At 44.6% G+C, this 26,242-nt stretch overlaps 1 protein-coding gene across 3 annotated transcripts in view; it reads left to right on the top strand.

The window, feature by feature from the left end:
* Positions 1 to 26,242, top strand: part of PITPNC1 (phosphatidylinositol transfer protein cytoplasmic 1) — a 317,395-nt gene that overhangs the window by 172,825 nt on the left and 118,328 nt on the right. For all 3 annotated transcript variants that reach the window (XM_025362466.1, XM_025362464.1, XM_025362465.1), the window contains 2 exons: positions 2,074 to 2,162; positions 3,416 to 3,423. In XM_025362466.1, the coding sequence (XP_025218251.1) occupies positions 2,074 to 2,162; positions 3,416 to 3,423 (97 nt within the window). The remainder of the gene's footprint in view (positions 1 to 2,073; positions 2,163 to 3,415; positions 3,424 to 26,242) is intronic.

The raw sequence follows: 26,242 nt of genomic DNA on the forward strand, positions 1-26,242 counted from the left end.
GTCAGTCCATTAAAAGCACAAGAAAATCACCCGTCTGCAACTGGAATCCACGTCTTCCCACACTACCATTGGCATATTGCGCTAGGGTACGGGGGCAAACAGGAAGGAACCAGAGGAAGTTTTGCTCATGACCATTTCCTGCAAGCGAGCCAGTGCAATTTTCCCACTGTCGGCGTCACCTGAGTTGCACTCCAACTTTGGTGATGGATGGAATACATCATCAGCGAAAGCTATAAAAACCCCATCCTTTTGAGCAGTGTGAACGTAAGGGAAATGAGCAGTTACTGCAGAGAGGATTTTATAGGAGTGAAAAATTCTGCATCAGAGCAGCAAGGATTGTTATATGAATGATCAAACTGCTTCCGCTGACTCCTCACAGCCCACCTAAGAGCAGGGGCCTTCGTCTGACACTCACTCATCTTCTGGGGAGCTTTGCTTTCCCATTTGTTTTAACCCTGAGTAACAGCCGGGAGCTATGAGTTAGGTCCGGCCAGCCACTGAGAATCCATCTTTGTCTTTTCAAAAGCCAGGCCTGGTTACTGTCAGAAATAAGAGAAACAACTGGAAAAGACAGGCAAGGTACGCAGTATTTTACAGGCTCTGATTGTCATTTAGATTTCACATCCAAGAGGGGTTTGAGACTTGGGATTCTATTAGCTCCACGTGCCTTCCAGCCTCCTGGTTCTATCATCTTGGAATTCAGAACCGCTTCTTGATGTTTCTTATGGCCAACATGTAGCCCTAAGAAGCTGAAAGTCTACGGAGTCTCCCTGGATCTGATCGACTGCTAGACGTGAGCGGCCCAGACGCTTAGCTATAGGCCCCAGAGTAGGAAAGAAGCAAATGGTAACCTCTGGAAGGACAGAAACCCTTGATTATTGGGCTGGGATAAAAATGAAATCATGCAGATATGTCTTAAGGAATAGAAATAGTATATATTTCAATATAATATTTAAGGAATTAGCTGGGGCTGCACTGTTCTCTAAGGTTTGCCTCTGAAGAAAAACAAAACTTCATTGGTTTTTGGTTTGCAAAAGACCTTGGGACCTGTGCCTTTTGAGAATTTGTTTTCTGCAAATGACTGCTCCAGAGGAATGGCTGTGTCATTTTATTGGCTTTGTAATAACTTTCCGAAACAAATTGCCGCAAACTAGGTGGATTAAAACAACACAAATTTATCCGCTAGCAGTTCTGGGGGCCGGAAACCCGCAATGAAGGTGTCGGCAGTGGTGTTTCTTTCTGGGGAAACTGAGAGAGAATCTGTCCCGTGCCTCTGTCCCAGCTTCTTGGGTTCTTTGACTTGCAGCAACCCCACTCCCATGTCTGCCTCTGTCCTCGTGTGGCTGTCCCCTCGGTGTGTCTCTGAGTCTCAAATGTCTTTCTCCTTTCTCTTATAAGGATACCAGTCATTGGAGTTAGGGCTTACCCTAAATCCAGGATGATTTCATCTTGTGATCTTTAACTTAATTACATCTGCAAAGAGCCTTTTTTCAAATCAGGTCATATTCACAGTTACTGGAGGTGAAGATGTGGATGTATCTTTTGGGGCAGACACAATTCAACCCACTACAACTAGATTTTGTTCCTCTTCCTATCTCCAAGTTGCTGCTCTCTGTTGCTTTTGTCCATTTTCAAAAGGTCACTTGTATGGGTTGCTTAGGCTGACGTCTATCTCTAAGATTAGCTTCCTCTCCCTGCCAGTGTTTGGGCGTAAACATTCCAGGATACCACTCCTAGGAGACAAAGGTCAGGCTGGCCAACCCTCCAGACATGGAACCCTTCAGGCCCTGAATTCTCATGTCTTTGCAAATCCAAAGGGGACAGGCTGACAGTCTGATGGAGTCCCCCCGCCAGGCTGTAGCCTTCTGTCTTTACACGTTTTGAGAGCACTTGAATATGCACGGGAAGCAATTAACTATGACAGACACCAAAGAGATGGGGAAAGGGCAGCTGTGGAGAAAAGAGATGCCCCAGAATCCCCCTGATTTCTCTAGCATTTTATCCAGAAAAATGTGATAGTGTGGTGAGACTCTGAACAGATTCTAATTGTCCTTTTTCTTTCTTTCCTCTTAGCAAACTGCCTAGTTGGGCTAGAGCTGTTGTCCCCAAAATATTTTATGTGACAGAGAAGGCTTGGAACTATTATCCCTACACAATTACAGGTAAGTCTTTAGTACAACCGTATGCCACATGTAGTGAATGCAAGGACACAGCGTCGTTGAATTTCACTGATTTACAGTTGATGATCCAAGCAGGGCCTTGTGGGAGCCCCGTAGTATCCCTCTCCTTTTCTGGTTTCTTACTTGCAGGTCATCAGCACTTCTAACACAGACACAGAGATGGCAGGTGTCAGGGGGACTAAGCTAAGCCCATTCCATCTTCCTTCTTAGAGTTACAATGAATAGCTTATGGAGGGCCAGGAGCAGTCGCTGACTCCTGTAATCCCAGCACTTTGGGAGGCCGAGGCCAGTGGATTACTTCAGGTCAGGAGTTCGAGACCAGCCTGGCCAAGATAGTGAAACCCCGTCTGTACTAAAAATACAAAACCAGGAGGCGGAGGTTGCAGTGAGCCAAGATTGTGCCACTGCACGCCAGCCTGGGTGACACAGCGAGACTCCATCTCAAACAAACAAACAAAAAAAAACTTATGGAGAAGGAAGGTGAAGATCTTTATAGAGACGTTTCCAGAGGTTTTATGATTCTTATTTCCCTGTTTCCTCAATAATTCCCAAGTACTTTAGAGGTATGATTTGTCTATAAACAAGTTGCTTATTTTAACTTGTTTGTTTTTACTACTCCAAATTTTGACTATAATTTGTATAAAAGATTCTCTCTCTGCCTCCAGATGACTTCCTTTGCTATTAGATAATATGAAAATCTTAAGGTCGATTTGCCTCTCACTTGCAATGCAATGATAATAAACTGTTTGTACTGAATACTGTCCTAGAAACTGTGGCCAAAAAAGCTCAGAAGATTTGGTTTCTGCCCTCAAACACACTAACATTTGAAATCCCACCTCAACATCATCGTAACAAGCTCTTCTTATTGGTTACAAAAGCTGCTTTTCCACTTAAAAGATTTCCTTTATGGTTAATGAAATGCTCTACTGGAATTATTAGTCTTTCGTTTGCTTTTATAATGCCAACTCTTTGGTTTTTAATTAGCCACAAACCTATAGGGTAATTGAATCTTGTCTGACTGTTCTTATCTGCCCAGCCACAGAAGTATCATGAAAGAATTTCAGTGCAAACATGGAGACATTCAGTATTTATGGAAGTTTCATTAGTACATTTTTCGTAATTATAGTTCATCAGTATTTGTTAGTTCTGTGGTTTTATATTGCATATAAGCATGGTCTAAATCATCTTTTGTCTCTTTTCTTTCCCCTCTTCTTCAAATGAACCTGTGGAAACAGAATACACAGTAAGTTTCATTTAATTATTTTTAAATACTCTGTCTATGACCAGTGGAGTAATTGGAATGTCTCTTGTATTACTTGTCTTATCAATGTAATAATTTTTAGAAAGGAATAATTCAGTCAGAAATATTTAAATGTGGCTATTACATCGTTATATATAATGCAATAATTTGAATGTTCTCATTTGTTCAAGAATGTGAATCCTAATTTAAAGTGCCTTGATAGTCGCTTTACATAATCAGCCTTTGCTTGTAATTTTTAAATAGCTTGACTGCTTTGTTGGTGATAGTTCACTATAATAGAAGAACAGTTTCTAGCAACGTGATATTAAAGAGATGATGGTAGTTATCGATGGAAGGTGGAGCTTTTACTCATGGACTGTGTCCTGATTCCTTGGAGAAGCTTGAAAGTGAAGAGGCCAATGTGCGAACTATTTTGCACAACAGAGATTTGGGTTGGGCAGGCGCTGTGGCTTGATAAAATTTCTTTTTTTCCTTATAGCCTCTAGTGTTACTACTTAGACTGAAAGAAAAAAAGACAGAACCTGTAATATCATTGTGTTGTGGTGTTTTCATTTAGATCATTTTCCCGAGCAACTAACAGGTCAGTCTATCGCAACAAGAAAATAGTGTATGATTTTTTTTTTTTTTTTTTTTTTTTTTTTGGTGATGGAGTCTCACTTCATCGCCCAGGCTGGAGTGCAATGCATGATCTTGGCTCCACAGAAACTTCCGCCTCCCCGGTTCAAGCGATTCTCCTGCCTCAGCCTCCCAAGTAGCTGGGATTACAGGTGTGCACCACCATACCCGGCTGATTTTTTTATTTTTTGGTAGAGATGGGGTTTCACCATGTTGGCCAGGCTGGTCTCAAACTCCTGACCTTAGGTGATCTGCCTACCTTGGCTTCCCAAAGTGTTGGGATTACAGGCATGAGCCACCACACCTGGCCAATAGTTATGATTTTCTGAGCTGTGTTAAGAGTTGAGTTTTTGGTTTCGATCCAGCTTGCCAAAGGATAGAGAGGTGGTGAGAGAAATGGAAGAAAATGATTTGTCATGCCCTGGGCAGGAACATAGTACCCGACACATCGTAGGTGCTCAATGAATAGTTACTGAATGACAGAATGGGCACGTGAATTCTAGATGGATAAATGGTCCCAGCACAGGCTTTGGCGTCAGAGAGGCTTGGCTGTCCTCCAGTTTTGCCACTCACTGGCCAGAATTCCTAAGCAAGTGGCTCCCAACTGCCAATTCTTGAATTCACACTGGTCCTTGACTATGTTCTCACCAATCCTCTGCAGAATGAAGAAAAAACAGGAATAGTATTCAGAGATTTTTATAACATTGAATTTATTTCATCCAAAGTGCTGTTGGTAATTATATTCCATCATACTCGGATATTAAGATACCTTTTCTTTTTTGAAATAATAGGAATATATATAGTATTTCCCCCCCACAATGTCCCTAACTTTGAAAAAAAAGGCAATTTTATGGCAAAATGCAAATGTAAAATTTTAGAAGCAGGGGAACCTTTGCTCTAGAACAAGCATCTTAACTTTTCTGAACCTGTTTCCTCTTTTCTGAAATTAGAATAATCCCTCCTTCCTAGAGATATTAGCAGAAGGATTCAATGGTCTACCCTTGGATTGGAAAACAGTTTCTTTAGAGGGTCATATTGTCAATGTTTTCTGTTTTGTGAGTTATATAGTCTCTGTCACTGCAAAAGCAGCCTTAGGCAGTATGTAAACAAATTAGCATGGTCATATTTACCCAGGTTGCAGGTCAAATTTGTCCCCGAGGCTACTTTGCCAACTCTAAATATAATGCATAGAAAGCTGTTAGCACACTGCCTGTATACAGCAGGCAATTAAATGGTTCCCTACCACCAACACTTCCACTGCTTCTAGCAACTGCATAATCATTGAGAGAGACTTTGGGCTGGGTGCAGTGGCTCACACCTGTAATCCTAGCACTTTAGGAGGCTGAGGCAGGTGGATCACTTGAAGTCAGGAGTTCCAGACCAGCCTGTCCAACATGGTGAAACCCTGTCTCTACTGAAAATACAAAGAAAAAAAAATGTAGTCAGATGTGGTGGCAGGCACCTGTAATCCCAGCTACTTGGGAGGCTGAGACGGGAGAATCATTTGAACCCAGGAGGCAGAGGTTGCAGTGGACTGAGATCACGCCACTGCACTCCAGCCTGGGCAACAGAGTGAGAGTCTGTCTCAAAAATAAAAAATTAAAAAATAAAGTCAACAGTCATTTATTAGGCATCAGGGAGGTACAAAACATCATGCTAGATGGCATAACTGAGAGATTATCTCTGCCATTTGGGGTCACAATCTGGTTGGAAATAGCTGGACATTCCAGTCAAAGCCTGGCAGTCGTCAGCAAGTCCTGGACTCTTCTGGAGGCAAGAAGGGACTTAGCCAAGGAAACAAGTTGGCCTCAGACCTGTCCATTGGGCTGGATAAGCTCTGTACTGAGCTGCCAGCAGAGATTCATACCAGAGGGCAGAATCAATGGCTCTGGGAATCCAACCAGATAAAGCAGTTGCAATGTGAAAGGAAGGGTGCTGGCCTCTGCATTGGGGCCTTGAGTTTCGGGAACAGTCCCCAATGTGGGAGACGGGAAGAGAAGTACACAGCACTCAGGCAGGTTACTCAGTATCATGGTGCTAGAGAGATAAGGTTGCCAACTTTAGTAAGTGAAAATATAGGATGTCCAGGTAACTTTGAATTTTCAGATAAGCGGTAAGTAATTTTTAGTATACGAATGTCCCAGATGTTGTATGGGACATAATTATGCCAAAAGATTGTTGTCTCACATTTTATCTGGCAACCTTACGGGAGAGAGATGGTGGTGTGGAAGAACTGGTCTCAGAGACTCAAGTACAAAAATCGGTCATGAGAACAGGGCACACTGATGGGCCAAGGGAAGGGAGGGGGCCGGAAGTGCGTAACGTGGGAACCCATCCTGCAATTGACATGCCACAGGAGCTCTAAGGCCAGACCAGAGATTCAGCTGTCTGGTCTGAATCTCTGCTGGCAGCTCAGCTCAGAGCTTGTTCAGCCCAATGGACAGGTCTGAGACCAAGAAATCAAATCAAGTGCATTTGATTTGGAGTGGTCGGAGGAACCACTCCAAGAGCCTTCCTGCCTCAGTTAGGATTGGCTCAGGAGGTAGAATGGAACGAGCTAGGCAGAGTTGGGGAAAATTAAGTGGTAGCAGATGAATACATAACTGTCGGCATTTTAAGGAAGACCTGTGTTGCATGTAAGTGTTAGAGTTGAAGTGCCAACAGAGGATTGTAGGAAGGGGAGAGGGATTCTGCCAGGGAGAAATATGAGGAGGTTTCTCAGAGAAGGTCGCATTTGGGCTGGACCTGAAGGGACAGTACAACTCCCACTGCAGAGGCCTGTTCTGTCTTAGCTCATGTTGCTCTAATGAAACACCACAGACTGGGGGCTTAAGCAGCAGACATTTATTTCTCACAGTTGCAGAGGCTGAAAGTGCTGGCCGACTGGGTTCCTGGTGAGGGCTGTCTTCCTGGTAAGCACGTGGCCATCTTCTTGCTATGCCCTCACATGGCAGAGACAGAGCAAGTTCTCTGGTCTCTTCTTTGAAGGGCGCTAATCCCATCATGAGGACCCCACCCTTGTGACCTCATCCCTACCTGATTAGGTCCCAAAATCCCACCTCCAAACCCCATTGCATTGGGGATTACGAATTCAACATAGGAATTTGGGGGAGACACAGTTCGGCTCATAGCATGCTCCTTCCAGGCCCAGTGGGCAAGTGATAGAGGTGGATCCTGGCCACCTGGACATATGGAGGGCAGGTCGTGGTACTTTCAGTGTCAGGTCAAGGTCTAGATTTAATTCTCTGTGAGGAGGTCACATTGTTCCTGGCTAGTTCACTTTTATTTTCCATCCCAAATATAGGACAGCTTTTCTTTCCATCTCCCTGGTGACCAGGGGATCCGGATTTTTCTCTCTGACTCTAGTGCACTCCTCTGGGCCTGCAGTGTGCGGTTTGAAGCTGCCACCTCTTGACTCAGATTCAGCCGTGTTCTCACGCTCTCTGCCCACGACAGCCCTGGTGGCAGAACCCACCCTTGACTCTGACTGCAGAGTCTGCACCCAGGATTTATGACAGATGCTTTCAATTGCCTTAGTCTTTTTTCCTGTTTTAGATGCTTTTGAATTGTGCTCTTTATCCCCTGATCCTTTAATCCTAAATACTTCTTCTTGCTGTCTTTCCCAAGCTCCATAGTTCCTGTTCTGTGCCCCAAAGCAAAACTTCCCCAAAGTCAGAGCCCCAGCTAGGATCACGGTGCCCTTCCCTTCCTCGGAGAGGCAGCCTCAAGGGCTCGAAAACCTCCAAACCAATGTCTTCTCAGAAGGCATTAGTCTAGAGCACGAGGATGTCTATACTAGGATCCCCTAGGTCTCATATCTGACTGTTTAGCCTGTTACTCAGACCTCATGCTGCCCTCATTCGTGACAAAGCCCGGGCAAGGAAACCTATTTAGAGTCATCTAGGGCTTCAGCACTATCACAATTATCAAGACATAAGAGCTTTTTCATCAGTGTGAGTGACTGCATGTGTTTAGAATTATGTGGAAATGCCATTTGCCCAGGAAGTGGGAAAAACATCTTTAGCTTGCTTATAGGAAAAAAAAAAAAAAGTCTTAATTATACAGTAAACAAAGAACAACGCAATGACAGTTTCACAGAGGACAGACCTTCAACCAGTTCTTCCAAACTGGTAGGTTCTTCAGAAGTTGGTAAAGTCTGCAAAGAAAGATGCCTGAGGAGACTGGCTGCCTTCCAAAGGAGTTGATTTTGTTTTTCTAGAGCTAAAAAAAATAAAAATAAAAATAAAACACACACACACACACACACACACAAAAAAAACAAACAGTCTGCGCTTTTAGATGAGCATAAATCAGCAGTATCAATTCAGCCTTGGTACTAATGAAGAACAAAGGATTTTCCTCTTGTTCGCAGGAATTTGAAAACTTAAGTTATAGGAAATTGATAGCGGGGACCTAGAGTATACAGTTGGTATATTTATTTTGCTGCCATGACCAACCCTCTCCACCAGCATCTCTCTTAATAAGAATCCACAAAAGAGGAGAAATGGTATGCACCTTTGTGTTAATTAAAATGACAGAAGCAAAAGCAGGTGGGTCGTCAATGTTATGCAACATTTTAAATTATTTAGATGAAAGAGGTGAAAAAATAAAATTGTAACAGACCAGGGAGGCTGAAATGACTCTTTAATGAGAACCTCAAATCGTATTGAGCCACTGTGAGAGACAGATTACTCAGGGCTGGTTTGGAAGAGCCAAGAAAGAGAGGAAAGCCTGCTCGCAGCTGAGAGTCTGACATCGGTCACCCCAGGTGAACCCAGGTTATCTGCCCAGGAGTGGCTATGGGGGGATTGAGGTATTTTTCTGAAAGCCACTAAACTGTCTGGGATAGGAATTGCACTCACAGTCTGGGCCTTATCAAGCTCCCCTAGTAATCCGAAGAGCTGATGGATGCTGTGTTTAGAGACCAGTGACCCCCATTCCTCACAAGCCCTGTCTCCCTTTTTTTTTTTTTTTTTTTTTTTGAGACGGAGTCTCGCTCTGTCACCCAGGCTGGAGTGCAGTGGCCGGATCTCAGCTCACTGCAAGCTCCGCCTCCCGGGTTTATGCCATTCTCCTGCCTCAGCCTCCCGAGTAGCTGGGACTACAGGTGCCCGCCACCTCGCCCGGCTAGTTTTTTTGTATTTTTTAGTAGAGACGGGGTTTCACCGTGTTAGCCAGGATGGTCTCAATCTCCTGACCTCGTAATCCGCCCGTCTCGGCCTCCCAAAATAGTGGGATTACAGGCTTGAGGCACCGCGTCCGGCCCCTGTCTCCCTTCTTAAGCCTTTCTTCCCCTCACCTTCCCCTGAGTCCCAGCCAAGGGGCAGTACAAACCACTGTATTCCATAACTAGGAACACAGGGACAAGTCCAGGGAAGATTATGTTTATTATAACAGACCTCTAGGATTGGGCTTGTTTAGAAGGAAATTAAAGAAAAAAAATCTGGCTATCTCATCTACGATGTAAGCTAAGAGGGTGAAAGTCCCTAAGAGTCCCTTCTTGGAGGCCATGGGGTCAGGAGTTAGTAGGTTAGGAAATAACTTTTATCTATGTATCACAATTAACCTTGGATGTCTAGTGCAGTACATAATTTTTTTTAGACAAAGGGAAGTATCCTTTTTTTAGGGACCAGGCCAAAGAAACAGTCCTCCAGTTTGGGGCACTGATGAACAAGGCAGCAATTAGGCACGGGCCTGAAAAGGACCCTTACAGAGAAGATGACAGTAAGGCCAGGTGTAGTGGTTCATGCCAGTAATTCCAGCATTTCAGGAGGCCGGGATAGGCGGATCACTTGAGGTCAGGAGTTTGAGACCAGCCTGGCCAACATGGCGAAACCTTGTCTCTACTAAAAATAGAAAAATTAGCTGTGCATGGTGATACATGCCTGTAATCCCAGCTCCTCAGGAGGCTGACCTTAAACCCAGGAAGTGGAGGTTGCACTGAGCCAGGATCATGCCACTGCACTCCAGCTTGGGTGACCAAGCGCGACCCTGTTGCAAAAACAAAAAACAAACAAACAAAAAAACCCAAAAACAAAGAAGATTATGTGAGACCGGTGTCATAATAGAGCCAGAACGACCAAGCTAAAAAATCTTCACAGTTCTAGAGAATTTAGATGGAAGCAGTCTAGAACCATTTATAACTACCATTTAAGATGGTGCACAGCCAATTAAGTAAGGGATGAGCTATACAGAGCTAAACAGATTTTATAATTACAGGACTTCTCAGAGCCTTTCCTATTCTAATGTACATTGTGAATCTCCAAAGGGAGCTGTGGCATGCAACATTTCCCAAGCTTATTTGTCCAAGGGATCTTGGATTTTGCAAGGCCAATCTTTTAAGACTTAGAGGTGTTCCAGAAACTTCTCTTCAGGTCAGAGCCATTATGTGCCCACTAACTATGCCAGTGGATCAATTCTATTTCGGTAAATGTTGTGTTTTCTTCTAAATTTCAGTGAGCTAATGTGTTGCCTGCAGATGACTATTACTCAGATACCGAAGTTTTTTGAAGAATGCCCAACAGTAATGGAAGTGTTTTATTTTTAGAATCAGGTGACACAGAACCCATAAGTTCCTTTTCAAGCAAAGTCAGTTCTGTTCAACCACACAGCAAAGTCAGCAGTACGTTGGGATGGCAGTGGGTTTGTGCATTTGGATTTGTTTCCATTTAGAAAATCAACTGGTTGTGGCTGGGCGTGGTGGCTCACACCTGTAATCCCAGCACTTTGGGAGGCCAAGGCGGGTGGATCACGAGGTCAGGAGATTGAGACCATCCTGGCTAACACGGTGAAACCCCGTCTCTACTAAAAATACAAAAAAAGAAATTAGCTGGGCGTGGTGGTAGGCACCTGTAGTCCCAACTACTCGGGAGGCTGAGGCAGGAGAATGGCGTGTACCCAGGAGGTGGAGCTTGCAGTGAGCCGAGATCACACCACTGCACTCCAGCCTGGGCAACAGAGCGAGACTCCGTCTCAAAAAAAAAAAAAAAAGAAAGAAAGAAAATGAACTGGTTGTACGGGTGAGCCACTTGCAAACCAGCCTATTCGCAGATGTACCGCTGCCCTTGTGTGGGACCAGAGCTTGTCTCTACATCTCGGCAACCCAATTAGTGCCTGGTGAAGCAGGAGCTTTGGAACAGCCAGTTTTGTTTGTTCAGATTATCCCATTTCCATTTGCTCTAGCTGTTCCCAAGCTCTTCTTTGGACTTCAGAGAAAATTAACTCAGCCATTTTGAGGGGAGAGAGCAGGTGATAGAACACATGGCTCGACCGTAACACAACATAACATTTTAAAATTGTTTGCATTTTTTTAACACCACTTGAAATGACTTTGCGGAGGGCAATCAACAGAGAAAACAGAGTTGTTTAAGGGAATGTTCGGTAGAAGATTTTACTAAGAAACTCTCCTTTTCTTCTTTGTTGTTTATTTTCCACTTGGCAGTACTGAAAAATTTGATTTCCCTTCTGCCGTTTACAAATGTCTGTGGAGTTGTGTTCAGTTCAGTTGTTGAGATCTGCAGAATACAACTGGAAAGATTTTGTGGGCAGATTTCTCTCTGTAAAAATAAAACGGTATGACTATGGGTATACTAACATAGTATATTTCAGGGAGTAAAGTGAATGCAAAGGCTGGTAGTGGTGGCTCACGCCTATAATCTCAGCACTCTGGGAGGCTGAGGCGGGTGGATCACTTGAGGTCAGGAGTTCAAGACAAGCCTGGCCAACATGGTGAAACACCGTCTCTACTAAAAATACAAAAATTAGCTGGGCGTGATGGCATGTGCCTGTAATCCCAGCTACTGAGGCTGAGGCAGGAGAATCACTTGAACCTGGGATGCGGAGGTTGCAGTGAGCGGAGATCTCACCATTGCACTCCAGCCTGGGTGACAGTGTAAGACTCTGTCTCAAAAAAAAAAAAGAAAAAAAAAAAAGGAATGCCAAATTGCCCTGAGGTCTTTGATCTTTTTGATCAGTAAGATACTATGACCTACACAATAGTGTGTATTTCTTTACTGTCTAGACAAATGTTGATACATCTTTTCAGTTCAGAATTTTAAACATTGATACTATTTTCTTTTTTCTTTCTTTTTTTTTTTTTTTCTGAGATGGAGTTTTGCTCTGTCGCCCAGGCTGGAGTGCAGTGATGTGATCTTGGCTCACTGCAAACTCCACTTCCCAGGTTCACGCCATTCTCCTGCCTCAGCTGAGTGGCTGGGACTACAGGCGCCTGCCACCACGCCTGGCTAATTTTCTGTATTTTTAGTAGAGACAGGGTTTCACCGTGTTAGCCAGGGTGGTCTCGATCTCCTGACCTCGTGATCCGCCCACCTCAGCCTCCCAAAGTGCTGGGATTACAGGCGTGAGCCACCGTGCCCGGCCGATACTATTTTCTTAAGTGAGAATTTGCCAGGTTGATGAAGAGGGATGATTCTTAACCATTTTTAACAGAGAAGGCTTGCTATCTGAAAGTTTCCTACCTGGCCATATGCTCACCTGTATTTGGGAAGTCACACTGATCCATTCCCATCTCTGTTATTATTATTTTTAATTATAAAATAGAGACAGGGTTTTGCTATGTTGCCCAGGCTAATTTCAAACTCCTGGGCTCAAGCAATCTTCCTGCCTCAGCCTCCCAAAGTGCTGGGATTACAGGTGTGAACCACTGCACCTGGCCCTATCTCTGTTATTTACATGCAATTCTTCTTATTTGATGTGGTCTCCCTGTCTCTTTACATTCTTGTCTTCCATTATGGTATGTGGGTATCGGTATTCATGAGCATCCTCTGCTTATTTCTGCCTTGACAAGTCCAGCCCTAGATCGTATGAGCCTGAATTTCGTTTCCCTGTGTGATTATCCTAGAAGTGCAAGCAAATAGCAAACCATCCCCCATTCAGAAAACATGCTTTCATTCATGTCTTCGGCTCTGTCTCCCTTCTGGCCTTGCTTTCCTAGTGAGTTGCTATTACTCAGCATGTCAGAGGATGGGACGAGGATCCATGAGTGAATGAAATAATGAATGAACAGAAGCCTCTGTGTAGGGTGCGGGCTGATGAGGAGCAGCAAAGAGGCCTGCGTGCATTTCCGTGCTGTGGCTGGAATACAAGCAGCTGTTTTCCGGCTGTGTTTCGAAGCTCTGCCTTCCACACAATCCCTTCCTCTCACCCTCCTCCACGTCTCTTTCAGGTCCCACCATTCCTCTTGGCCACATTTTTCTTCCTATGCAGCATGTATTTAGGAAGTCACTCTGAATCATCCTCATTTCTATTATTTACATGCAATTCCTTTTCTTCCTTTCCTTTTTCCTTTAAAATTCTACTTTTTTTCTCCACTTGAGTTCCTCTTCTCACTTTTCTGGAACTCTCTTCTTTGCGATTTTTTTCTCCAACTACGCTGTCACCATTACCACCCACCTTATCTGTATCTAAAGTCATACATAGCCCTCAGAAGCCAGAAGGGCGAAGGGGGCTCAAATATCTCCCCTTATTTCCTTTGCATCTTTGCCTGTATGATAACTAAGGTTCTGAGTAGAGGGTGATGTCAGACATTTACCTTTTTGAAATTGATGTGTGTATTAAAGATCTTCCATGCATGAAAGAGACGTTTATATTTTGCCTTCCAAACATGGGTTAAAATTTCTATCAAAACAGGGGGATAAAAATTTTTTAATAAATAAAGGAAGCTGAAAGGTATTTTAAGATCTAGGTGTCTACCAACTGTCTGTATACACATTTATCGTCCACTTTCTTCTACTTTTCAAGCAACACAGACTTCTCTCATTTATTTTCCAGTAACTCCAGCCCCAGAGTCCTAGAAGATAAATAAACCCTAAACTCTCTACCTGCCCTCATTAGCACTATGGAACATTCTGGATGTGAGTCTCCTGTTGGTGAAGAGAGGAAACACTTGCAAATCTAGTTGTATTAATGATCCCATCCCAAGTTGCAATTCCCAGTGAGGCCTTGCAGCGCAGTTACTGCGATAACATCGAACACAGTACCAGAGAATCGATGTCATCCACAGGGGAACTCCATTAGAGAGAAAGTCAGGTCTGTATAGAGTTTTGTGCTTGTGGATAGCAGGGAACACGTTTTGCATACTGTCAGAACAAGATGGCAAGAGAAGAATGCATTGAATTCCAGATAAAAGCTAAAAGGAAATTATCTTTTAAAAGCCTATAAATACTTCATCAACTCCAAGCCAGCTCCTCAACTCTTCCATTTAACTTTCTTGATGCTAGGCCCCTTGTAAAGTGCTGCTTTCAGACAAGGAAGAATTTGAGCTGGTGAACAGGAATAAAGTGCTGAGTTACTGGGCTGAGGGTTCTTCTCAATGAGTGGTTTTCAAACTGTCCTTCTGTAGGTCCAGGAGATTCCATGGACAGGTCTCAGTGGCCATTCTGTCCCTAATATTTTATTTAAGGAAAGAACTCTGATGCCAGTTTAAATGGTTTGAAAACTACCAAACGGTAACATCTCTCAGCTCTTGCCCTATTCTAAAGACCATGAATAAGTGTGATATATGTGAGACAGGAACCACTTGAAGCAGCAGTTCCCAAACTTAACAGATTTGCACCTCCTCCCTCCACTTAGTGGTGCTTATATTAGTCAAGGTTCTCCAGAGAGACAGAACCAGTGGTGGGGGGGGATGTGGGGAGAGGGAGAGATGGGTGTATGAATAGATAGATAGGTAGACAAATTATATAGATAGATTAGATACATAGATTAGATAGATGGATGAATAGATAGATGATCGATAGATGTTAATAGATAAGAGAGATGGATAGATAGATAGCTAGATTAGGTAGATGGATGGATAGATAGATGATAGATATTAATAGATAGATGGATTGATTAGATAGGTAGATTTGATGGATGGATGGATGGATGGATGGATATTAACAGAGAGATGGATAGATTAGATAGCTAGATTAGGTAGATGGATAGATAGATGATAGATATTCATAAATGGATTGATTAGATAGGTAGATTGGATGGATGGATATTAACAGATAGATGGATAGATAGATAGGTAAACAGATTAGATAAAAAGATAGATTAGATCGGTAGATTGGATGGATGGATGGATGGATGGATTAGAGGGAATTTGGTAGGGAAATTGGCTCACGTGATTAGGGAGGCTGAGAAGTACCACAACAGCCCACCTGCAAGTTGGAGACCCTGGGGTGCCAGTAGTGTGGTTGAGTCCAAGTCAGAAGGCTTAGAACCATGGGAGCCATGAGTGTAGGTCCTGGAGTCCAAAGGCTGAGGAGCCTGGAGTTGTGCAAGGACAGGAGGAGGGGAGTATGTCCCCACTCCAGCAGATAGATCCATACATTCGCCTTTCCTCTGTGTTTGTCCTCTCCAGCCCCTCAGCAGGTTGGATGGTGCCCACCCACATCAAGGATGGATCTTCCTCACATAGTGCATGCCAACTCACATGCCAATCTTTGGAAACACCCTCACAGACACACCCAAAATGAAGCTTTACTAGGCTTCTAGGTATTCCTTAATCTAGTTAAGTTGATTCCTAAAATTAACCATCACAGTGTTCTTTATAACATACTCCTCTTTAAGTTAGAGTAGATTAAATTATAAGAATGTTTGGAAAACCTTGTGACTTCCTTTAAGATAATATAGTTACTCTGGGATGCCATTGATGTATTCACTCATTTTAAAATTGGGTTTAAATTTTTTCTGCTTACTAAAGTAGTAGACATTTATTGTAACATCCAAGCATTATAAAAAATCTATACCACAGAAAATAAAAGAACTTCATAATTTCCACTACTCGCCATGAGAATGTTTTCCCATGTTTTTCGGTGTGGATACTAGTTTTTCCATATTTTTCGGTGTGTATACTCGTTTGCCATGTTTTTCGGTGTGTATACTCGTTTGCCATGTTTTTCAGTGTGCATACAAGTTTTCCATGTTTTTCAGTGTGTATACTAGTTTTCCGTGTTTTTCAGTGTGTATACTAATTTTCCATGTTTTTCGGCATGTATATTCATTTTCCGTGGTTTTTGGTGTGTATATTCATTTTCCATGTTTTTCGGTATGTATACTAGTTTTTCCACTTTTTTTGGTGTGTATACTTGTTTCCATGTTTTTCAGTGTGTATACTAGTTTTTCCTTTTTTTTTTTTTTTTTTGGTGTGTGTACTTGTTTCCATGTTTTTCAGTGTGTATACTAGTTTTCCATGTTTTTCGATGTGTGTACTAGTTTTTCCATGTTTTTCAGTGTGGATACTAGTCTACTTTCATTTTCTTTTTACAAAAATGGGGCTATCCTGTTTTACACTTTGCTTTTTTAACGGTTTTAGAGTCGATCACAGTGTACTTACCCAGCCTTCTACTGGTGAACTTTGACTTCTATTAGTATAGAAATTCATATTTTTTATTCAATTTTTCATTGAAAATAATTATTCAATGAATAATTATTGAATGATATATTGAAATAATTATTTCTCAAAGATATCTTTTGAGTAACTCCTGGTTTTCCTGATTTGGGATTGTTTAAAGCAAGGCACGTCTATCCTATGACAGATTCACACACACATATTTTCTCTGCTGTTAGTGGCCACAGCACATACTGAGAAGCAAAGCCTGTGCTTCCAACCTCTGCTTCCCTGGAAGCACTTCCATGATTACCTGATACTCAGCAGTCAGCATGAAATCACAAGCATGCATGTCAGAGCCAGACAGCCTGGCTTGAATCCCATATGCCCTACACGTTTGTTGTGTGACTTGGAGCACACTGTTGGACGTTTCCGTGCCTTTGTTTCTTCATCTGTAAAATGGGGATGTATGAGGGCTAATGAGTTAATGGATGAACTGATATGTGTCAAATCTTGGACCAGTGCCTGTTAACAGCAAGGATGGTATAACACTGTTGTCATTATAACCTCAGTATTGGGTTGTGTCTGTCCCTGACTGGACGTGTGGAATGTTGGCCATGTCTCCTTTGGATTGTCATTTTGACCCAAAGGTATCCCAGAACCTCCCAGGGTTAAGAAATACCTGGGCAGGCCGGGCGCGGTGACTCACGCCTGTAATCCCAGCACTTTGGGAGGCGGAGGCAGGCGGATCACGAGGTCAGGAAATCGAGACCATCCTGGCTAACATGGTGAAACCCCGTCTCTACTAAAAACACAAAAAATTAGCTGGGCGTGGTGGCAGGTGCCTGTAGTCCCAGCTACTAGGGAGGCTGAGGCAGGAGAATGACGTGAACCCGGGAGGCAGAGCTTGCAGTGAGCCAAAATCGCACCACTGCACTCCAGCCTGGGTGACAGAGCGAGACTCCGTCTCAAAAAAAAAAAAAAAAAAAAAAGCCTGGGCAACAAGAAGTACTATCAAGGAGGTGGAGAAATTGGAACTCTCCTACACTACTCATGAGAATGTACAAGGGTGCAGCCACTTTGGAATGGGGTAGCCGTCTGGAAGTTCTTCAGAAGGTTAAACATAGAGTTACAGTATGATCAGCAATTCTACACTAGGTATACACTCTAGAGAAATGAAAACATGGCTGGGCGCGGTGGCTCATACCTGTAATCCCAGCACTTTGGGAGGCCAAGGTGGGTGGATCACGAGGTCAGGAGTTCAAGACCAGCCTGACCAACATGACGAAACCCCATCTCTACTAAAAATAAAAAATTAGCCAGGTGTGGTGGCAGGTTCCTGTAATCCCAGCTAATCTGGAGGCTGAGGCAGGAGAATTGCTTTAACCCAGGGGGCAGAAGTTGCAATGAGCCAAGATCATGCCACTGTACTCCAGCCTGGGCAACAGAGTAAGACTCCATTTCAAAAGAAAGAAAGAAAGAAATGAAGACATATATCCACACAAAAACTTGCACAAGAATACCTGTGGCAGTATTGTTCATAGTAGCCAAAAAATAGAAACAAATGTTCATCAACTGATAAATGGAGAAATCAAATGTGGTATGTCCATACAGTGGACTATTATTTGGCCAGAAAAAGGAATGGAGTACCCATACATGCTAGAACATGAATGAGCCTTGAAAACCTGCTAAGGGAAAGAAGCCAGGAACAAAAGACCACATATGATACACTTCCATTTATAGGAAATGTATAGAATAGACAAATCTTAGAGACAGAGGAGATGAGGGGTTGCATACAATGTGGTGTTGCAGGTAGGCAGGAATGGGGACGTGACTGCTGATGGATACAGGGCTTCTTTGGGAGGTAATGGAAATGTTCTAAAATTAGATTGTCATAATGGTTGTATAACTCTGAATATACTAAACACCATTAACTTGTATACTGCAAATTGGTGAATTATATGGTATGTGAATAAAGCTTTTTAAAATTTATTTTATTTTACTTTTTCAGAGATGGGATCTTGCTCTGTCACCCAGGCTGGAATGCAGTAGTGTAATCATAGCTCACTGCAACCTCAAACTCCTGGGCTCAAGTGATCCTCCTGCCTCTGTCTCTTGAATAGTAAAGCTATATTTTTTAGGGAAAAGGGGGAAACAGCTCCTGAGTTCGGGTGGGGTGGGCTCCCAGAATCTACCAACTTACTGAAAGCAAGGCATCAGGAGAGAGGCCTGGAATCTGTTTTTAACAAGCCCAACAAATGAGGCATCATTAAGTAGGTCTTAGAAATACACTGTCATAGAGAATATTTTTATTTTTATTTTATTTTTATTTTACATTGTAAAGTGGGATAGGGTAGGATTAATACCTTTTAACTTACATTTTTGCTACAGGCTAGGTGCTGTGGAAATACAGTGTCCTTTGATGACAATAATGACAATCTTCAAAGTGAGCGGTGCATATTCTTCGAGAAGTTTTGCACTTCTTGCTTCTGCAGTACAGTGCCCTAGAGGGCCTCAGACCCATCCCCAGGGCCCCCGTTCTCTGCAGCCACCATCATCTCTCTCCGTTTGCAGGTGCAGAGACAGCAGTCAGGGCTGCCAGCACCACCCAGAAACTGACTGTGAAATCCCCAATGTGTCTGACCCTTTCTCTTTAAGACTTTGGTTTGCTTATATTTCATTTTGTTCCTGTAAGTGTTTCTTATTGCCATAGCAACCCTAATCAATCACTGGACCAAAAATAGCTCTTTCATGTTTTCCAAAGCATGTCTGTAGTGAATTGGAAATTCAGCTCTGCCGTGCATTTTGCATATGCTGTTTTCATTTCCCGACACTGAACCTGGGAGGGCTTGTGTCTGGAAATTATTCTTACAGAGACCCAGATACCTGACTTGTCTTTTCAGGCATTCTTCTTCCCCACTGCAGATCCCCCCATCACTTCCAAAAGCTACAAGCAGATGCATTTAAATTCCACCATCACTTTTCTGCACATTGAGTTTTAGGTGCTGGAGGTTTTACAGGTACCAGAATATCACTTTTCAATAAGAGGTTCATCCTGGTGGATTCCACTGGGTTTGGAAGGCCAATTATAGATGCTTAGACACCAGATAAAAGGAAGAGGGTCATGGCAGGGAGCAGATGGCAGCAACACCTGTAAGATTCCTCTGGCTTAGGTGGATCTAAGCTAGAAAATCAAAGATGAGATGATAGGCGAGCTCCTGCCTTGATTCCCTGACTTCTTCCTAACACTGCTCCTGTTTTTAGGGGGTTAGGGCAAAATAAACACTGGATGCCATTAAGTGAATATTTTCTATGATTCTTTCTCTGCTTTATTCTCCCTGCCAAGCTGTGCCTTTAGTCGAGAAGAGGAAGAGAGATAAAAAAGAAAAGATTTTTCATGAGAAAGAGGATTCCAGACCTGGAGTGAGCCCAGAGGAGGAAGAAGAGGTGGAGAGGGACAGAAATGACTCACTGATTTCCCCCAGGCTCCGGGGACAGGAGTGCTTTTGTGCCTCCCCCTCTGCCTGTAAGCAGAGTCATCTCTGTGGCCTCAAGGGTTCCCAACTTCTGTTTTATGCTTCTGTTTCTTAACTTCTTTGAGCCTTGGTTTTGGCAGTTGGGCAGAGTGAACCAGCAGAGGTGCGCCCTTTAGATCTAGGAAAGAAAAGAGTTCACGGAGATCCTGGTAGAGTTTTTGTTCCCTGCATGAAGTCAGCAGGGGGCCAAGGGAAAGCTCAGAGAAGAGACCAGTGGAAGGGGCACCTGCCCAGAAGAAAGGGCTGCCAAGGATGGAGCCTGGGACACGTGGTGACATTTCCTCAGCAGCAGAGCAGGTCAGGGATTCAGAGTGAGTCTGGAAGAGCCCAGATCTGCTCTGTGGTTTGGCCACCTTCCTTGCCGTGGGCAGGAGCCGTCAGGTGTCCTATGGGTGCCTTTCCGGAAGCCTCTGCATCCTTGCGTCTTCATAGTGGAGGATCTGCCTTTGACCCCAGCTCAGCTTTCTCGTCCACATTGCCTAGGAGTGTACGGTGGAGTGGACCAACATCTCTCCAGCACCTGCCAGGTGCTGCTTGGCCCTGGACATTCATTATCTCTTTTCATTCTCACCCCACAGCTTTGAGGTTGCGATTGTCTCCATTCGATAGATGAGGAAACTGAAGCTCAGAGGGGTTCGGCAATTTGCCCCAAGTCACACAGTTTGTTGGAAAAGAAGCTGGGGTTTGAACTGAAGTCTGTTTTCCTCTAAACACCTGTTTTTTTTTTTTTTTTTTTCTACTAAATCACCATGCTCCCTCTCTGTGGGTTAGGTGCCTGCTGCTGCATCTGGACACCAGATAATGACAAGCTTGCTGACATCAGTTACTAGTAAATACCACCCTGGGCAATAAGCAGTGGCCATTGATTGACAAAGCAGGTGACGTCATAGGTGGAACTAGTAAGTCAGAAAAAGCACCAATTCCCCCTTCCCTTGCACATGCTTGAACCTCAAAGTCAGTGATGCTTTACACAGATGAAAGCCAGATGGGCAATTTGGAATAAGGCAGCTAGCAGGCTGGGTGTTGTGTTGGTTTTCTCTTGCTGTGTAACAAATCTCCCACAAATTTAGCAACTTAAAACAACACAAGTGGCTGGGTGCAATGGCTCATGCCTATAATACCAGCACTTTAGGAGGCTGAGGTTGGAGGATCGCTTGAGCTCAGGAGTTTGAGACCAACTTGGTCAACACAGTGAGAGCTCATCTCTACTAAAAATAAAAAAAATTAGCTGGGTATGGTGGTGCATGCCTGTAGCCCCAGCTGTTCAGGAGGCTGAGGCGGGAGGATTGCTTAAGTCCAGGAGGTCAAGGCTACGGCGAGCTGAGCTATGATCACACCACTGCATTCAAGCCTGGGCAACAGAATGAGGCTGTGTCTCAAAAAAGAAAAGAGAAGAAAAATAACACAAGTTTGTCATCTTGCAGTTTCCATGGGTCAGGAGTTGGAACCCAGGCTCGCTGGGTCCTTGGCCCAGGGACTCCCCAGGTGGAAAATCAAGGCACCAGCCAAGGTTCTAGTTTCACCAGAGATGCGGGGTCCTCTTCCATGCCCACTGGTGGTTGGCAGGACTCATTCCTCGTGGTTGTAGGACGGAAATCGTGTTTTCTAGCTGGCTCTCCTCCAGCTGTCACTCTCAGTTCCCAGTAGACCTCCCTTGGGTCCTATCCACGTGGCTATCTCACAACTTCAAAGCCAGCTACAGAATCTCTGCTTTTTCTCAAGTGAAGTCTTGTATACTGAGACAGAGTCTGAGGAGTGACTGACTGTCTTGTCTTTTTGCTGTCAATCAAAGGCTACGCTCCCTCTGAAGGTTCTAGGGGGCAACCAAGGGAGTGACAACCCGTCATATCCCCGGGTCCTGCTCACACCCAAGGGGAAGGATGACACAGGATGTGTGCACCAGTGGCCGGGACTCTGGAGGCTATCTCAGAATTCTGTCTGCAGTGGGTTTTTCAGTCTTTCCTTCATAGGCTGTGGGCCAAATGGGACTTTCAACATTCAGCATTTCCAAACGACTGTTCCTTAGAGAGCACTGGATGCTTCAGAAGCCCTGAGACATCTTCCTGTTTTAGCCAGTGGCTGACAACCCTAGTGTCTCTCTTCTTGGAGCAAGTTCAGGTGTGTTACATCAGGGTTCCCAACATTTTTTCCATGCCCACACTCCTGACAGATCCCTCGGTGATACAGAATTCCTCCACTCAAGGATGTTTATCAGGATCTTTAGGGAACAGCGCACATTTTGAGAAAAAGTCCAGGGTTGGGAGGTGGGGTCCCCCTCTCCCCGTTGACGTTGAGAATGACTAGGTTAGATGGTATATTCCTAATGGAAGCAAAAGTCTTGGTTACAGAAAACATTATTCGAGCAAAACCTAAACCAAAGGAGATGCTTTAACACCCGAAGAAGCTGGGTAAAGAAGGGGGGTAAAGAAAAAGGGGGGCGACTTTGACGTGCACCATTCCTAGTGGTGCTGGTGTTGCGGGGGCACCCTCCTGTTAGAGGGTGAGCTTGAGCCTGGGACACATATAGCTAATGGTAATGGTGACAAAGGAGATACGTGCTGCGATAAAGGGACAAACGGAATACTGCCACATGCGTGGGATAATCATTCCAAAGTGGTACTTCAGATGGTCTTTGAGTAAGATCTAGGAAAGAAATTTTGGGCTGAGAGTACCATGGGCCAAAAAAAAAAAAAAAAAAAAAGCCTGGCAGCAAGAAGTTTTCCAGGGAAGGGGGAGTGGACCTAGATTTAGGGTGGGCTCAAATCCAATGACTGGTGTCCTTGTAAGAAGAGAAGAGAGCACAGAGACCCAGAGGGAAGAAGGAGATGTGAAGACGGAGGCAGAGACTGGAGTGATGCACCCACTACCAGGGCCACCAACAGCTGGAAGAGACAAGGACAGATTGTCTCCCAGAGTCTTCAGAGGGAGTGTGGCTCTGCCAACACCTTGGTCTCAGGCTTCTGGCCTCCAGAACTGTGAGAGAATGAATTGCTGCTGTTTTAAGCCACCCAGTTTGTGGAATTGGCTGCAATAACTCTAGGGTACCAGTACAGTCAGGGAGAACATTCACATTCAGTCCGGTCCTTTCAAGTTTAAGGAACCTGTAGGGCGATTTTTGGGGATAGCCAGTGGGCACCTGGAAATGTGAGAGGAGTTGGAATTTGAAATGTTGATTTGGGAGGCATCTGCCAAAAAAATCACGAAAAGTCAGAAGCAGATAAGATCACCAGGGGAGAGGGTTTGGATCAAGAAAAGAGGCTGTAGGTAGGGTAGGACCTGAGGGATCTCCTGCAGGGAAGGAGTGGAGGAGGGAAGAGAAGGCTGAACTGCTGCTCAGGATGGAGAACTTGCTCAGCCGTATTGCAGCCTAGAGAGGTCTCCAGGGTGCACATGGAAGAGTGATGCTGGCTTGAAAATCCTTTGATGATCAGGTGGGAGGTGGAAAAAAGTAGACAGGAAGCACTGACATTGAATACTCTTTTTTTATTTTTTTTGAGAGGGAGCCTTGCTCTATCACCCGGGCTGGAGTGCGGTGGTGCAACCTTGGCTCACTACAACCCCCGCCTCCCGGGTTCCAGCAATTCTCCCTACTCAGCCTCCTGAGTAGCTGGGATTACAGGCACCTGCCATCACGCCTGGCTAATTTTTGTATTTTTGTAGAGATGGGGTCTCACCATGTTGGCCAGGCTGGTCTTGAACTCCTGACCTCAGGTGATCCACCCACCTCGGCTTCCCAAAGTTCTGGGATTACAGGCGTAAGCCACCACGCCCGGCCACTGACTACTCTTTTAATAAGTTTTTTTATGAAGACAGAGAGAGAGATGGAATTGATTATAGATGGGGGAAGAAATAGAATCAAGGGAACTTTGTGCTTATTTATTTTGTAAGACTATGACACTTTTCATTGTATTTTTAGGCTGCGGGAAGGAAGCAGGGAGAAGATGCAAATAATCCATGAAACAAGGTTCTAGAGAAAAGCTTACAAATCATTTGTGCTGTGCACCTACTATGTGCCAGTCACTGTGCTGGGGTTTAGCTGTGTGATCTCACTGATCTTCCGAACACTCCTACAGAGTGGAGAAGGATTGTCTCCATTTTCCACCTGGAGCAGCTGGGGCTGAGAATAGTGAAATAACTTGCCCAGGTTAATACATCTTGGATTTGAGCCCAAGTGAGCTGGCTCTAATGTCTCAGTGCTTTTCATTATAATATTTCTCCACTGAAAAGGAGGAGGATATATCTTTCTCTGACTCACAAAGAATAAGAAACTTAAAGAAATAAGCAGATTTGTAATGGAGGAAAGGGACGTGTCAGTGTTTCTATCATGCGGTTCGTGTCCTCATTAAACTATGACTCAAAAAAGTGATCAGCTGCGAGGCAGAGGGGAGAAGGGTGAAGCCAGGCAGGGGACCTTGAGAGGGGAAGGGATTTAGGATAGATCAGTGGGTGAGATCTAACAGGGAGCCAATCGGGAAGAAATCAGAGACCTCGCTTTAAGGCTGAGCTTCCGCTAGGATTAGTGGGCTGGATTTTTGGAGAAACCACCCTGCATGGGGGAAGCAGAAGGTTATCTTAACACGGACATCTCCCCAGAGAGATTTCAGTGACAGCACTGAAGAAGCCTAGAGCCACAGATAATTCTGATTTTAACTCAAGACACCCGCACACCCCAGGGCTCTGAGAGCGAGTCCTCAGACATCCCAAGGGGAGTATCAGCCCCAACCACCTGCTGAAGGAGAAAGTGCTGACCCACTTGGAGTTACCAGGAGCCGTTCCCCGGCCACCCTGCTGAAGCCAGGTGCGCTCCCAGCCTCGTGGCAAGGTTGCCATTCTGATATGAAAATAACCAAAGTCCCCACTCGAAAATAACATCTGCTAATTTGCGTGGGAGTTTTGCATTTCATAATTGGGTTTAATATGCAAATGCTAAGATTCATGTGTTAGGCTAGCTAAGTGGTTTAGAGGTTCAGTGGGTAAAAACTCCTCACAGTGTTTCACTCCGGTGCACCGAGACCCGCACCCATGCTCCCCGACTCTGTGCTCTCCCCACTCCTTGGATTGACTCTCATGTGAATTATGGGACATAAATACAAAATCGATTTACCTAAAGGCTTGTCATGTCTAAGAGGGTCTCAGCCAGGGCATCCCCCCACGTTCCCATGTCTGCTGTGGGGCTCCGAGTCCTCCAGCGTCTTCATTTAAGATGAGCAGCTGCTCCTTGGTGCTACCTGGACCCGGGTGTGAGGGCGGCGGTTATGGAGTGAGAAGTTTGAGAGGAGACAGCAGAGAAGGTGTTAATGAATAATCGCAGGGCCTCGTTCTCCATAAAGGCAATTACTGGGATTGATTGTTCCCATGTTTCCTTAGTCACAGTTCAGATGGCTTGTTTCACTCAGATTAAGACAGATGCGTGCTGAACGCGCCCTGGCATGTGATGTCAGGAGAATTATCGATGGCACATCCCAGGCCTCTGCCTTCTTGTGCGGGTGCCACCAGGGATCTCAGCCGGGCTAAAAGGGGAGCATGGTCATTGTGCGGCTGAAGCATGTGTGTGCTATAGTCAGGTGGTTTTCCAGTTTGAGCATGCCTCAGCATACACTGGAGGGCTTGGTAAACAGATTGCTGAACCCCACCTCCAGAGTTTCTGATTTAGTTGGTCTGCTGAATAATTTGCATTTCTTTTCTCTTTTTTTTTTTTTTTTTTTTTGAGTTGGAGTCTCGCTCTGTTGCCCAGGCTGGAGTGCAATGGCGCGATCTCAGCTCACTGCAACCTCCACCTCCCAAGTTCAAGCGATTCTCATGCCTTGGCCTCCCAAGTAGCTGGAATTACAGGGGGTGCACCACCACACCCGGCTAATTCTTGTATTTTTAGTAAAGACGGGGTTTCACCATGTTGGCCAGGCTGGTCTCAAACCCCTGACCTCAGGTGATATGCCCGCCTTGGTCTCCCAAAGTGCTGGGATTACAGGCATGAGCCACCGTGCCTGGCCAAGTATTTGCATTTCTAACAATTCTGGGCTGCTGGAACTGGTCCAGAAACTCCTCTTTGAGAACCACTCAGTATGGTGAAGAGTATGGACAGTGGGACCAGGCCACCTGGCTGCATGACTGTAGGCCATTTACTTACCCTCTCTGTACCTGCATCTCCTCATCTTTAAAGCAGGGGGCATAGTAATAGTACCTCCTTCATGGGGTTGTTGCCAGGAATAAATGAGTGAGCACATCAGAGCATTTGTAGCAGTGTCTGGTATAGACAGTATATGAGTGCCAGGAATATGTATAAGAGATCCAGCCTGTTGTTACTGTAATGCTATCA

This window comes from Theropithecus gelada, chromosome 16, assembly GCF_003255815.1.
Source record: "Theropithecus gelada isolate Dixy chromosome 16, Tgel_1.0, whole genome shotgun sequence".
Lineage (NCBI taxonomy): Eukaryota > Metazoa > Chordata > Mammalia > Primates > Cercopithecidae > Theropithecus > Theropithecus gelada.